General features: G+C 42.6%; 1 protein-coding gene across 1 annotated transcript in view; it reads right to left on the minus strand.

The window, feature by feature from the left end:
* The window catches only part of syt15 (synaptotagmin XV), a 15,967-nt gene continuing 1,897 nt past the window's right edge, over positions 1–14,070 (minus strand). The window contains exons 3-8 of the mRNA XM_061931949.1: positions 11,297–11,436; positions 10,938–11,230; positions 10,705–10,872; positions 4,014–4,122; positions 442–624; positions 1–387 (exon numbers count right to left, since the gene is read on the minus strand). Of these exons, the coding sequence (XP_061787933.1) occupies positions 248–387; positions 442–624; positions 4,014–4,122; positions 10,705–10,872; positions 10,938–11,230; positions 11,297–11,436 (1,033 nt within the window). The 3' untranslated portion in view covers positions 1–247. The remainder of the gene's footprint in view (positions 388–441; positions 625–4,013; positions 4,123–10,704; positions 10,873–10,937; positions 11,231–11,296; positions 11,437–14,070) is intronic.

Genomic DNA, 14,070 nt, shown 5'->3' on the forward strand with positions numbered 1-14,070 from the left:
CGTAAACAGCCGTCGCCTTTGGTTACAGAACAGTTCAAAGAAAAGGTCCTCTTCGCTTTGTAGTTATTGGGTCAAAACAATATCTTTCTGTGGATTACAATACATGAAAGAAACAGAGCACTTTCATGTTGCTTCCCATCATACACAGTGGAGTTTTACAAGCCTTCTTCTTGGTAGGTTCAAAGACAAGCTTTATTTTGAAGTTTTGGTATAAATGTATTTTTTTAAATTGATTAGCATAATTGATTTATGTGGACCTGCCCAGTCCGTGCCAGACTTTGACGGGCTCCTGCGCCGTGTTGACCATGTCCATCCAGTGCTGCAGCTGAGGGCCTCGAGCATACATGAAGGGGCCCAACACCAGAACCCCCAGCGGGATCCACGGTTCTGGAAACAAATTGCTCAGGTGGGATTTTCCCCCGAAAGAAGGTGGTTCCTCACCTGAGTGGGCGTGGCTAGGCTGCTGCACCACAAATCTCAGACAGGCCTCGTCCACGTGCTCGGCCCGCAGCTTGAACGCCATCTTGTGGTCCAAGTTGGCGTCGCGGTCGGCCTTGACCACGCCGCCGCGCTTGCTCTTCACCACCTGGGCGTGGATCTGCAAGCTCACCTGGACGCACACGCCTGTGGACACGCCCAGAAGACCACGTCACACCCGGAGTCATACAACTTGCTACTTGACACATGCTAACTGTTAGCATGTTCCAGTTAGCATGTTCAAGTTAGCATGATCATGCTAACATTTATAGCTAATAATGCAGCCGTACACCTTAAGAGTCACATAACGTGTTACTTGACACATGCTAACTGTTAGCATGTTCAAGTTAGCATGACAATGCTAACGTTTTTAGCTAATAATGCAGCCGTACACCTTAAGAGTCACATAACGTGCTACTTGACACATGCTAACTTTTAGCATGTTAAAGTTAGCATGCTAATATTTTCTCAAATTTTGCAGCCATACACCTTAGACACTTTATAACTTGCTACTTGACACATGCTAACTGTTACCATGTTCAAGTTAGCATGCTAATATTTTTCTCTAATTTTGCAGCCATACACCTTAGATTTTTTATAACTTGCTACTTGACACATGCTAACTGTTAGCATGTTCCAGTTAGCATGTTCAAGTTAGCATGATCATGCTAACATTTATAGCTAATAATGCAGCCGTACACCATAAGAGTCACATAACGTGCTACTTGACACATGCTAACTTTTAGCATGTTAAAGTTAGCATGCTAATATTTTCTCTAATTTTGCAGCCATACACCTTAGACACTTTATAACTTGCTACTTGACACATGCTAACTGTTACCATGTTCAAGTTAGCATGCTAATATTTTTCTCTAATTTTGCAGCCATACACCTTAGATTTTTTATAACTTGCTACTTGACACATGCTAACTGTTAGCATGTTCCAGTTAGCATGATCATGCTAACGTTTTAGCATGATCATGCTAACCGTTAGCATGTTCAAGCTAGCATGATCATGCTAACATATATAGCTAATAATGCAGCCGTACACCTTAAGAGTCACATAATGTGCTACTTGACACATGCTAACTGTTAGCATGTTCAAGTTAGCATGGTAATGCTAACGTTTTTAGTTAATAATGCAGCCGTACACCTTAAGAGTCACATAACGTGCTACTTGACACATGCTAACTTTTAGCATGTTAAAGTTAGCATGCTAATATTTTCTCTAATTTTGCAGCCATACACCTTAGACACTTTATAACTCGCTACTTGACACATGCTAACTGTTAGCATGTTCAAGTTAGCATGCTAATGTTTTTCTCTAATTTTGCAGCCATACACACCTTAGACTTTTTATAACTTGCTACTTGACACATGCTAACTGTTAGCATGTTCAAGTTAGCATGATCATGCTAACGTTTTTAGCTACTAATGCCGCCGTACACGTTAAGAGTCATATAATGTGCTACTTGACACATGCTAACTTTTAGCATGTTAAAGTTAGCCTGCTAATATTTTTCTCTAATTTTGCAGCCATACACACCTTAGACACTTTATAACTTGCTATTTGACACATGCTAACTGTTAGCATGTTCAAGTTAGCATGATCATGCTAACGTTTTTAAGCTTATAATGCAGCCGTACACCTTAAGGGTCACATAACGTGCTACTTGACACATGCTAACTTTTAGCATGTTAAAGTTAGCATGCTAATATTTTCCCTAATTTTGCAGCCATACACCTTAGACACTTTATAACTTGCTACTTGACACATGCTAACTGTTAGCATGTTCAAGTTAGCATGCTAATATTTTTCTCTAATTTTGCAGCCATACACCTTAGACTTTTTATAACTTGCTACTTGACACATGCTAACTGTTAGCATGTTCAAGTTAGCATGATCATGCTAACGTTTTTAGCTACTAATGCCGCCGTACACGTTAAGAGTTATATAATGTGCTACTTGACACATGCTAACTTTTAGCATGTTAAAGTTAGCATGCTAATATTTTCCCTAATTTTGCAGCCATACACCTTAGACACTTTATAACTTGTTACTTGACACATGCTAACTGTTAGCATGTTCAAGTTAGCCTGCTAATATTTTACTCTAATTTTGCAGCCATACACACCTTAGACACTTTATAACTTGCTACTTGACACATGCTAACCATTAGCATGTTCAAGTTAGCATGATCATGCTAACATTTTTAGCTAATAATGCAGCCGATGATCATGCTAACATTTTTAGCTAATAATGCAGCCGTACACCTTAAGGGTCACATAACGTGCTACTTGACACATGCTAACTTTTAGCATGTTAAAGTTAGCATGCTAATATTTTTCTCTAATTTTGCATTCATACACCTTAGACACTTTATAACTTGCTACTTAACACACGCTAGCGTTAGCATGTTAGCGTGCTGCATTAGAAATGCTAACATTTTTAGTTTATTTGGCAGCTGTACACCTTAAGAGTCATATGACTTGCTACTTGACACACGCTAACTGCTAGCATGCTAGCATTAACATGTTAGCATGCTACATAAGAACGCTAACTTTTTTTGGTTTATTTGGCAGCTGTACACCTTAAAATCATATAACTAGGTGCTTGACACTGGTTAACTGTTAGCATGCCAGCGTATTAGCATTAGCATGCTAACCTTTTTAAGCTGATTTTACAGCCGCACACCTCAGAGTCATCTAACTTGGTAGTTTACTCATGCTAAATTTTTTAGCCAATTTTGTCGGCATACAACTTGTTTAAATGATACATGCTAACTTTTAGCACGCTCATATTAATATGCGCGCATGTTAGCATTAGCATGCTAACTTTTTAAACTAATTTTACAGCCGCACACCTCAGAGTCATTTCACTTTGTAGATTACACATGCTAACTTTTTCAGCCAATGTTGTCGGCATACAACTTGTTTAAATGATACATGCTAACTTTTAGCACGCTCATATTAATATGCGCGCATGTTAGCATTAGCATGCTAACTTTTTAAACTAATTTTACAGCCGCACACCTCAGAGTCATTTCACTTTGTAGATTACACATGCTAACTTTTTCAGCCAATTTTGTCGGCATACAACTTGTTTAAATGATACATGCTAACTTTTAGCACGCTAAAATTAATATGCTAGCATGTTAGCATTAGCATGCTAACTTTTTAAACTAATTTTACAGCTGTACACCTCAGTCATTTCACTTTGTAGATTACACATGCTAACTTTTTCAGCTAATTTTGTCGGCATACAACTTGTTTAAATGATACATGCTCACTTTTAGCACGCCAATATTAATATGCGAGCATGTTAGCATTAGCATGCTAACTTTTAAAGCTAATTTTACAGCCGTACACCTCAAAGTCATTTAACTTGGTAGTTTACACATGCAAACATTTTTAGCCAATTTTGTACAACTTGTCTAAATGATACACGCTAACTTTTAGCAAGCTAACATTATGCGAGCATGTTAGCATTAAAATGCTAACGTTTTAGCTATTTTTTTCTACCGTACACCTCCTACCTGAGTCCGTGACCAGCTGAAGTCCTCGAGCCCTCACCACCTCCACCGAGAGGCGCTGGAGAGACGGACTGTAGCTCAGAGACACCAGCACGTCCCCCCACTCTGAACACTGACAGCGGGAGATAGACATGAGATGAGAATGATATGAGATGAGATGAGATGAGATAGGCCATGATAATATATGCGACAAGTTGGGGTATGAAATGGAAGGAGACAAAGTGCAATGAGGTAATGTTGGATGCGAGGCAATAGGATTGATGAGATGAGAAATGCAATGAGAAAATAAAGACTATGATATGAGATGAGATCCAGTATGCAATTAGAAGAGATGGATTGAGATGAGGTGAGATGGGATGAGATTGGTGAGCAAAGGAATGCGGTAGAAGAAGATGGGGTGAGAAAGGACGAGAATGAGATGGGGTTTGAAATGAGATGAGATAGGCAATGACGTGAGATGTGGTGAGGGGGTATGCAGGTACATACCTGGACTTGATACCCATAACAGCAAACTATATGAGCAATACCAACAGCTTTATGAATCTGACCCATTTGCTGAAAGCACCATCGAAGTCGGTGAGAGCCTCATGACTTCTCTATCAGAATGCCGCCAAAGGAAATGGCAAAACCTGATGGAGACAACTGATATGGTGAAAAACAGCAAAAAGGCATGGAGCCTGATCCGAAAAATCAGCAATGACGCGTCAACCCCAACACAGCAACAGTATACCACCACTGCCAACCAAGTTGCTCATCAGCTGCTGCTCAATGGAAAATCCAAAACCAAACAGCCAAGACCAAAGGTAGACCGACTTCAGTACTCCCAAACCACCGGACTGACTGAGCCGTTCTCCCCTGAAGAGCTCAATACCAGCATCAATGCCCTTAAGACCGGTAAAGCCATCGGCCAGGACAACATTTTCACTGAAGAGATCAAACACTTTGGACCTCTGACACGGAAATGGATCCTCGACCTGATGAACAACTGCATGCTGACAAGAACCATCCCAAAGATCCGGAGAAAAAACAAAATCATAGCTCTTCTCAAACCGGGTAAAGATCCATCCCATGCAAAAAGTTTCCGCCCAATCTCCCTGCTATGTCACTCATATAAACTCTTTGAGCGCCTGATCCTCAACAGACTGGCCCCAGTTGCTGAACCTGCCATCATCCCCCAACAAGCTGGATTCCGACCTGGTAAATCCACAACAAGCCAACTTCTGAATCTCACCCAACATATTGAGGATGGGTTTCAGAATGGACTGGTAACAGGTGCCGTGTTCGTTGATCTGTCTGCCGCGTACGACACTGTGAACCACCGTCTCCTCCTAAAAAAGACCCTGGAGATGACAAAAGATCTGGCACTCACAGACCTCATTGGAGTCCTCTTGAAAGACAGGCGCTTCTATGTTTCTTTAAACAACAAGCAAAGTCGCTGGCGACGACAGAAGAACGGCCTACCTCAAGGTAGTGTGCTGGCTCCACTACTGTATAACATCTATACCAACGACCAGCCAATGGACCAGAACACTGCACGATTCATATACGCTGACGACCTCTGTGTAACATCTCATGAGAGTACGTTTGAAGCGGTAGAAGCAAACCTCACCTCAGCTCTAGATGAGCTACTCCTCTACTACGAGCAAAACCATCTACACGCAAACCCTGCGAAGACCCAAGTCTGCTCGTTCCATCTCAGGAACCGGGATGCAAACCGACCTCTTAACATCAAATGGTCTGGAACACCACTTGAGAATTGTACCAACCCTGTCTACCTTGGCGTAACCCTGGACCGCACACTCTCCTTCAAGGAACACATCAAAAACACCAAACTGAAAGTCCGCTCCCGAAACAACATCTTACAGAAACTGACAAATTCCAAATGGGGAGCCACAGCACACACACTAAGATGTACTGCTTTGGCCCTGTGCTATTCCTCGGCGGAGTATGCATGTCCTGTCTGGGAGAGATCAACCCATGCCAAGAAACTCGACCCAGCACTGAACAACACCTGCCGCTTGATCACTGGTTGCTTGAAGCCTACCAACCTGAACAACCTACATCTCCTCGCTGGTATCGCCCCTGCAGACGTGAGACGGGAAGTTGCCAGCCGAGTAGAGTTCACAAAAGCTACCAGTGATGAACGCCACCTCCTCTATGGACGTAAACCCTCAGCCCAACGTCTGAAGTCAAGGAGAAGCTTCCTCAGCAATGTCCAGCCCCTAACAACATCTCGAGAAGAAACCAGACTCCAGCTATGGACACAAAGATTAGAGAAATACCCCCCTCCTATTGACATGGGAATCCCCCCTTTTGAAGATCTTCCCCCCGGGTCAGAAACACCATGGGTCCAGTGGAAGACACTAAACCGCCTGAGAACAGGAACAGGGCGATCAAAAGCTGCTATGGCCAGATGGGGCTACAAAACCGGCCCAACCACCTGCGAATGCGGAGAGGAGGACCACACGATGCAGCACTGCCTTGTCTGTCCTCTGCTACTCAACCAGTGCAGCTTAAAAGATCTCGCAGAGTTCAACAACAATGCAAAAGACTGTGTAAAGAAATGGGAAACTGTCATATAACCACATGCTTCAAAGACACGAAAAGAAGAAGAATGCAGTGGGATGAGAGGAGATTAAGACTGCAATGAGAAGAGATGGGATGATACTACTGAGAAGAGGACGGCAATAGAAGGAGACACAATTAGATGGATGAGAATGATATGAGATGAGATAGGCAAGAATTACATGTAATTTGGTAGATACAATGTGAGGAGGTGTGTCGAGATGAGGTAATCATGGGTATGTAGTGCGTAGGTGAGATGAGATGAGGTATGCCGATAATATGGGATGATAAAGTAAAAGTTTGATATGAGAAGCAATAAGATGAGGTTTGCAAAGAGATTGGCACGACAAAGCTATGAGATGAGGTATTGAGTATACAGTGGGGGGGATACGATGGGATGAGGTGTGTTGAGGTGACATGAACATAGGTGGAATGACATGAGTTATTCAGATGATATGGGAATGACATGAGATGCAGTGAGATGAGGTTTGCAATGAGATGCACTCGGCAAAGATATGATATGAGGTATTAAGTACGCACTGAGGAAATTCAATGTGATAGCAAGGCAATGAGATAGGATACGATGAGATATTTTAGCATGAGATGATAAAACATTGAAGTTTGATGTGGTAAAGTGAGATGAGACGTGTTAAGATGAGATGAGCGCAGCTGGAATGACATGAGCTATGCAGATGGTATGGGGTGATAAAGGATGAGAATGATATGAGATGCAATGAAATGAAGATGGGCTCGACAAAGATATGAGATGAGGTGTTACGGTAAGTATGCAATGAGATAAAATGTCAGTGAGATTCAAGGCAATGAGATAGGATGCCATGAGATTGATAAACCTGAGATATAATGTGGTAAAGTGAGATGAGATGCATTGAGATGAGATGAGCATAGGTGAAATGACATAAGCTTTGCAGGTGATACGGGGTGATGAAGAAAGAATTTTATGAGATTTAATGATATGAGGTTTGCAATAAAATGGGCTCGGCAAAGATATGAGATGAGGTATTGAGTATACAATGAAGAACTACAACGGGATGAGGTGAAATGCAAGGCAATGAGATATGATGTGATGAGAAAGATCAGCATGAGACGAGAAGATATGAGGTATAATGGGATAAAGTGAGATGAGATTAGGTGGAATGACATGAGCTTTTCAGATGATATGTGGTGATAAATGATGAGAATGATATGGGATGCAATGAAATTAAGTTTGCAATGAGATGGGCCCGACAAAGATATGAGATGAGGTGTTACTGTAAGTATGCAATGAGATGTGATGTCAGTGAGATGCAAGGCCATGAGATTGATAAACATGAGATATAATGTGGTAAAGTGCGATGAGATGTGTTGAGATGAGATGAGCATAGGTGGAATGACATCAACTTTGCAGACGACACGGAGTGATAAAGGATGAGAATAATATGAGATTAAATGAGATTAAGTTTGCAATGAAATGGGCTCGAATAGATATGAGATGAGGTATTGAATATACAATGAGGAAATACGATGGGATGAGGTGAGATGCAAGGCAATAAGATAGAGTGTGATGAGATAGATCAGCATGAGACGAGAAGATATGAGGTAGAATGGGATAAAGTGAGATGAGATGAGCATAGGTGGAATGCCATGAGCTATGCAGATGATATGGGATGATAAAGGGTGAGAATGATATGAGATGCAATGAGATGAAGTTTGCAATGAGATGGGCTCGACAAAGATATGAGATGAGGTGTTACTGTAAGTAAGACGTCAGTGAGATGCAAGGCAATGAGATAGGATGCCATGATATATATCAACATGAGATGAAAAGACATGAGGTAATAATGTGGTATTGAGAGATTATATGTGTTGAGATGAGAATAAGTGGAATGACATGAGCTATGCAGATGACACGGTGTGATAAAGGATGATAATAATATGAGATTTAATGAGAGATGCAATGAGATGAAGTTTGCAATGAAATGAGCTATGAGATGAGGTATTAAGTATGCTGTGAGATACAAGGGAATGAGATACAATGAGATGAGATGGATCAACATGAGATGAGAAGACAAGATATAATGTGGTAAATTGAGACGAGATGAGCATAGGTGGAATGACATCAACTTTGCAGATGACACGGAGTGATAAAGGATGAGAATAATATGAGATTAAATGAGATTAAGTTTGCAATGACATGGGCTCGAATAGATATGAGATGAGGTATTGAGTATACAATGAGGAAATACGATGGGATGAGGTGAGATGCAAGGCAATAAGATAGAGTGTGATGAGATAGATCAGCATGAGACGAGAAGATATGAGGTAGAATGGGATAAAGTGAGATGAGATGAGCATAGGTGGGATGCCATGAGCTATGCAGATGATATGGGATGATAAAGGGTGAGAATGATATGAGATGCAATGAGATGAAGTTTGCAATGAGATGGGCTCGACAAAGATATGAGATGAGGTGTTACTGAAAGTAAGATGTCAGTGAGATGCAAGGCAATGAGATAGGATGCCATGATATAGATCAACATGAGATGAAAAGACATGAGGTAATAATGTGGTATTGAGAGATTATATGTGTTGAGATGAGAATAAGTGGAATGCCGTGAGCTATGCGGATGACACGGGGTGATAAAGGATGCGAATAATATGAGATTTAATGAGATGAGGTTTGCAATGAAAGATATGAGATGAGGTATTAAGTATGCGATGAGATGCGGTGAGATACAAGGGAATGAGATACAATGAGATGAGATGGATCAACATGAGATGAGAAGACAAGGTATAATGTGGTAAACTGAGATGAGATGAGCATAGGTGGAATGACATGAGCTATGAAGGTGGTACGGAGTAATAAAGGATGAGAATAAAATGCGATGCAATGAGATGAGGTTTGCAACGAGATGGGCTCGGCAAAGATATGAGATGAGGTATTAAGTATGCAATGAGATACAAGGGAATGAGATCAAATGAGATGAGATGGATCAACATGGGATGAGAAGACAAGACATAATGTGGTAAATTGAGATGAGATGAGCATAGGTGGAATGACATGAGCTATGAAGGTGGTACGGAGTAATAAAGGATGAGAATAAAATGCGATGCAATGAGATGAGGTTTGCAACGAGATGGGCTTGACAAAGATATGAGATGAGGTATTAAGTATGCAATGAGATGCGGTGAGATGCGAGACAATGAGATGAGATGGATCAACATGAGATGAGAAGAGTAGGTATAATGTGGTAAATTATGAGGTATTAAGTATGCAATGAGATGCGGTGAGATGCGAGACAATGAGATGAGATGGATCAACATGAGATGAGAAGAGTAGGTATAATGTGGTAAATTGAGATGAGATGAGCATAGATGGAACGACATGAGCTATGCAATGAGATAACATGAGATGAGATGGATCAACATGAGAGGACATGATGCATAATGTGGTCAAATGAGATGAGATGCAGACAATATGTATTGAGATGAGACTAGATGGGATGAGCATATGTCAATAAGTGAAATAAGATGTGGTGAGATGAGATTGACAAATGATGAGATGCATGAGATATGAAAACAAGGATGAAGTACGATGCATGTGATGAGGTGTGTTTTGATAAGAAGATGAGACAGCAAGCGGCTTGTTGGTACAGTACGTAATGAGACATGAGGTGGCACCTGTGTACTGTCGGAGGCAGATATTTACATATATCCGAATTTAAGTTGTACTTCTTTCATTTCTTAGTCATATTTGAAAACAGCTCGTGTTTTCCATTTCTTCTCTTGATGCTCTGTCAGCAAGTAAAACTGTGTGTGTTAACCTTGAGTTCTTTGGAATGTATTATGACTAGGGAGACGTTGTGCTTGTATTATGGCTAGGGAGGGGGAAGGAAAGAGGGGGTTTTGGCGTTGGGAGGACAGACCATTTTTGGCGGCGCGAATAGAATGTTCTATGGTTAGACTGGTCTCAAAATATATATTTGCAAAGCTTTGCCAATATATTACAAAATACCTATTCTGTCTCTGGTGGTTTTTCAACTCAACTTTAAGTGTCGTAAAGAGCTTGGGAGCGACTTGTGACTTGAATTCCCTGGGAGGAACAACTGGTCCAAAACGCAACAATACATACGTGGTTGTGGTCTTCAGCCTCCAGGTCCCTCCAGAGGACCCTGCCAGCCTGGCCCAGTTCTCCCTGCAGGGGGAACAGCACCCTGCCCACCGCCTGGCGTTTGCTGTCATGTGACACGCTCAGCACGCACACGCTGAGGGTGGCGCGGGTCACGCGCGCACCCGACACCTGCAGAGCGGGCGGAACGTGAAGGCGGCGTCAACACCCGGGCGTCGAAACCCGCGCGTCCTCACCTGGAACAGGAAGCAGTCGTGGAACTCCGGGTCAGGCCCCGTGCATCTGGCCTTGGCCTGACGGGGCCGCCGGTCGTCCGGGAGCAGACGGAGCTGAACGAGGGTGACGTTTCCGTGGAAACGCGGCGGGAGGTTACCCAGGCGGAGCAGGGAGACCGCCAGCTGCTCGCCGCGGTGGCGATACTCCACGGAGAAGCAGAGGCGGGTGGCCATGCCGGGCGGGGGCGCCACCACCTCGCTGAGAGCGGGGCTGGAATACAAGCCGGCGAGCAGCGTCCCCACCGGGTACCAACCTCACCGCACAATGACAATTAATCCTCTCGTCTCATACCAATACAAGCAGGTGAGGTGTGGCCTACTTTGGACTGAGAGAGAACCCCGATGGGCGAGAATGTCGGTCTTCATCACCTCCACCTTCTCCTCGCCCTCTTCTGTCTTCGGGCTGCTCCGGGTTTGCGTGGTGAAGCGAGGAGGCAACGTGAACGGGATCTCGACGGGCCTCCAGAACCCAGCCAAGCAAATGTTATTACGGACAAAACCCAAAACCAGAGAAGTTGTCACGTTGTGTAAATGGTAAATGTGGAGAATGCATATATGTTTAAGAGTTATTTCTTTTTACATAGCCATGTTTAGAGTAGCTTGTACTTTTCCTTTGTATATTTTACTAGTTTCTCTTGTGTTCAGAGGTCTGTTTAGTGTCTTAAACCATCGGAATGTGAATAAAACCCCCACGTCTTTCCTTATCAGTGTTGCGAGGGGGAGAGGTGGGGGTTTTCTTTGTGTGCAAGGATTTGGCTTTTCCATTTGAATGTCAGATCAACTAGAGTAGCCGATATGAATGTATTGATTAAGCTGATCTCCTGAAATTTCAGAAAAACTTGATAATATTCCTAATCTGGGGCAGCACGGTAGTACAGGGGTTAGTGCATGTGCCTCACAATAAGAAGGTCCTGAGTAGTCCTGATGATCTTTCTGTGTGGAGTTTGCATGTTGTCCCCGTGACTGCGTGGGTTCCCTCCGGGCACTCCGGCTTCCTCCCACCTCCAAAAACATGCACCTGGGGATAGGCTGATTGGCAACACTAAATTGGCCCTAGTGTGTGAATGTGAGTGTGAATGTTGTCCGTCTATCTGTGTTGGCCCTGCGATGAGGTGGCGACTTGTCCAGGGTGTACACCGCCTTCCGCCCGAATGCAGCTGAGATAGGCTCCAGCACCCCCCGCAACCCCAAAAGGGACAAGCGGTAGAACATGGATGGATGGATGGATTCCTATTCTGTTAACTAATTTGAAATTTGATGCCTGCAATATGTTTCAAAAAAGCTGGCACGAGTGGCAAAAAAGACTGAAAAAAAGTTGAGGAATGCTCATCAAACACTTATTTGGAACATCCCACAGGTGAACAGGCTAATTGGGAACAGGTGGGTGCCATGATTGGGTATAAAAGCAGCTTCCATGAAATGCTCAGTCATTCACAAACAAGGGCGGGGCGAGAGTCACCACTTTGTCAACAAATGCCTGAGCAAATTGTTGAACAGTTTAAGAAAAACCTTTCTCAACCAGCTATTGCAAGGAATTTAGGGATTTCACCATCTACGGTCCGTAACATCATCAAAAGGTTCAGAGGATCTGGAGAAATCACTGCACGTAAGCGATGATATTACTGCATTAAAAAGCGACATCAGTGTGTAAAGGATATCACCACACGGGCTCAGGAACACTTCAGAAAACCACTGTCAGTAACGACAGTTGGTCGCTACATCTGTAAGTGCAAGTTAAAACTCTACTATGCAAAGCCAAAGCCATTTATCAACAACACCCAGAAACGCCGCCGGCTTTGCTGGGCTCGAGCTCATCTAAGATGGACTGATGCAAAGTGGAAAAGTGTTCTGTGGTCTGATCTAGTGGTACGCCAATGAAGTCTGTAAATATGTACTGTATATGGTGTATCATTGTCGAGGTGTGCATTGTATAATATCACAAATACTTGTTTTTAATGAATACTTGGGCCTCCTGCGCTACTGTATTTTAATGGCGGTCATTATGCCAGTACTTGTGTTTTCTGAGGTGGCAAAAAGTTTGAGAACCACTGTCCTATGCCATACATTGTAGTCGTAACTTGGGGGTATCCCGATCCCATATGAATGATATCGATCTGATATCACCAAAAAAAAAAAAAAATACAAGTATAGAATGATGTCCACAATATGTTAGTTTTATCTTGTATTTCAGTTAAATCGTTTACGAAAAGGTAAAACTTAGCAAGTGAGAACTCGCAGCTACACAACAGCTAAGCAAACAATAGCACACATACGATCCTGTTCTGTCTCTCTGTAATGTTTGATCCTGTTCTGTCTCCCTGTAATGTTTGATCCTGTTCTGTCTCCCTGTAATGTTTGTCTGCTCTTGAATGGGATTGTGCTGAAAATTTTTAATTTCCCCTCAGGGATTAATAAAGTATTTCTGATTCTGATTCTGAAGTCTCCAAGGCGAGAAGCCTATTAGAAAGTATCCGGTAACAAAAGTGTCCGCATCATTCCACTTACTGCGTCATAACTTCATGAATTATTGTGGCCGCTAAGTCTATTCCATACACACAATTGTTTTATTTAAGTAATTTCACTTGATCAAGCCTTTTCTAACAAAACAATATAAGTATGTGATATCATACCGGACTACTATCTGTAATACTCATTGTTAGAATAATTGCATTTGAAGTTATCACAAAAACTTTGTGTTGAAATGAGTTCCCAGCGAGAAGACCAAGAGCTATCTTTGTGTAAGGGGGGAAGCAACATGAAGGTGTTGTGTTTTCTTTCATGTATTGTAATCAACAGAAAGATATTGTTTTAACCCAAGGACTACAAAGCGGAGAGAAGGCAGGATCAGCCCAAGTTCCAGACGACCTCTTTTTGAACCTCTTTTTGAACTCTTTTACTACCTTTTCTTTTGAACTGTTGTAATCAAAGGCAACGGCTGTTTACGACCCACGTCCCTTAGAAGCAGCTGTTGTCATGTGGTCAGAGAAAGTCCGAATAAAGGAGGAGGCGTACAATCTTTCGGCAGAGCGTGCTGAGACGCTGTGCAAGGGTACAGTGTCCGTGCGTCTCTCCTCAAATTGAGCCAAATTGAATT

This window comes from Nerophis lumbriciformis, linkage group LG39, assembly GCF_033978685.3.
Source record: "Nerophis lumbriciformis linkage group LG39, RoL_Nlum_v2.1, whole genome shotgun sequence".
Lineage (NCBI taxonomy): Eukaryota > Metazoa > Chordata > Actinopteri > Syngnathiformes > Syngnathidae > Nerophis > Nerophis lumbriciformis.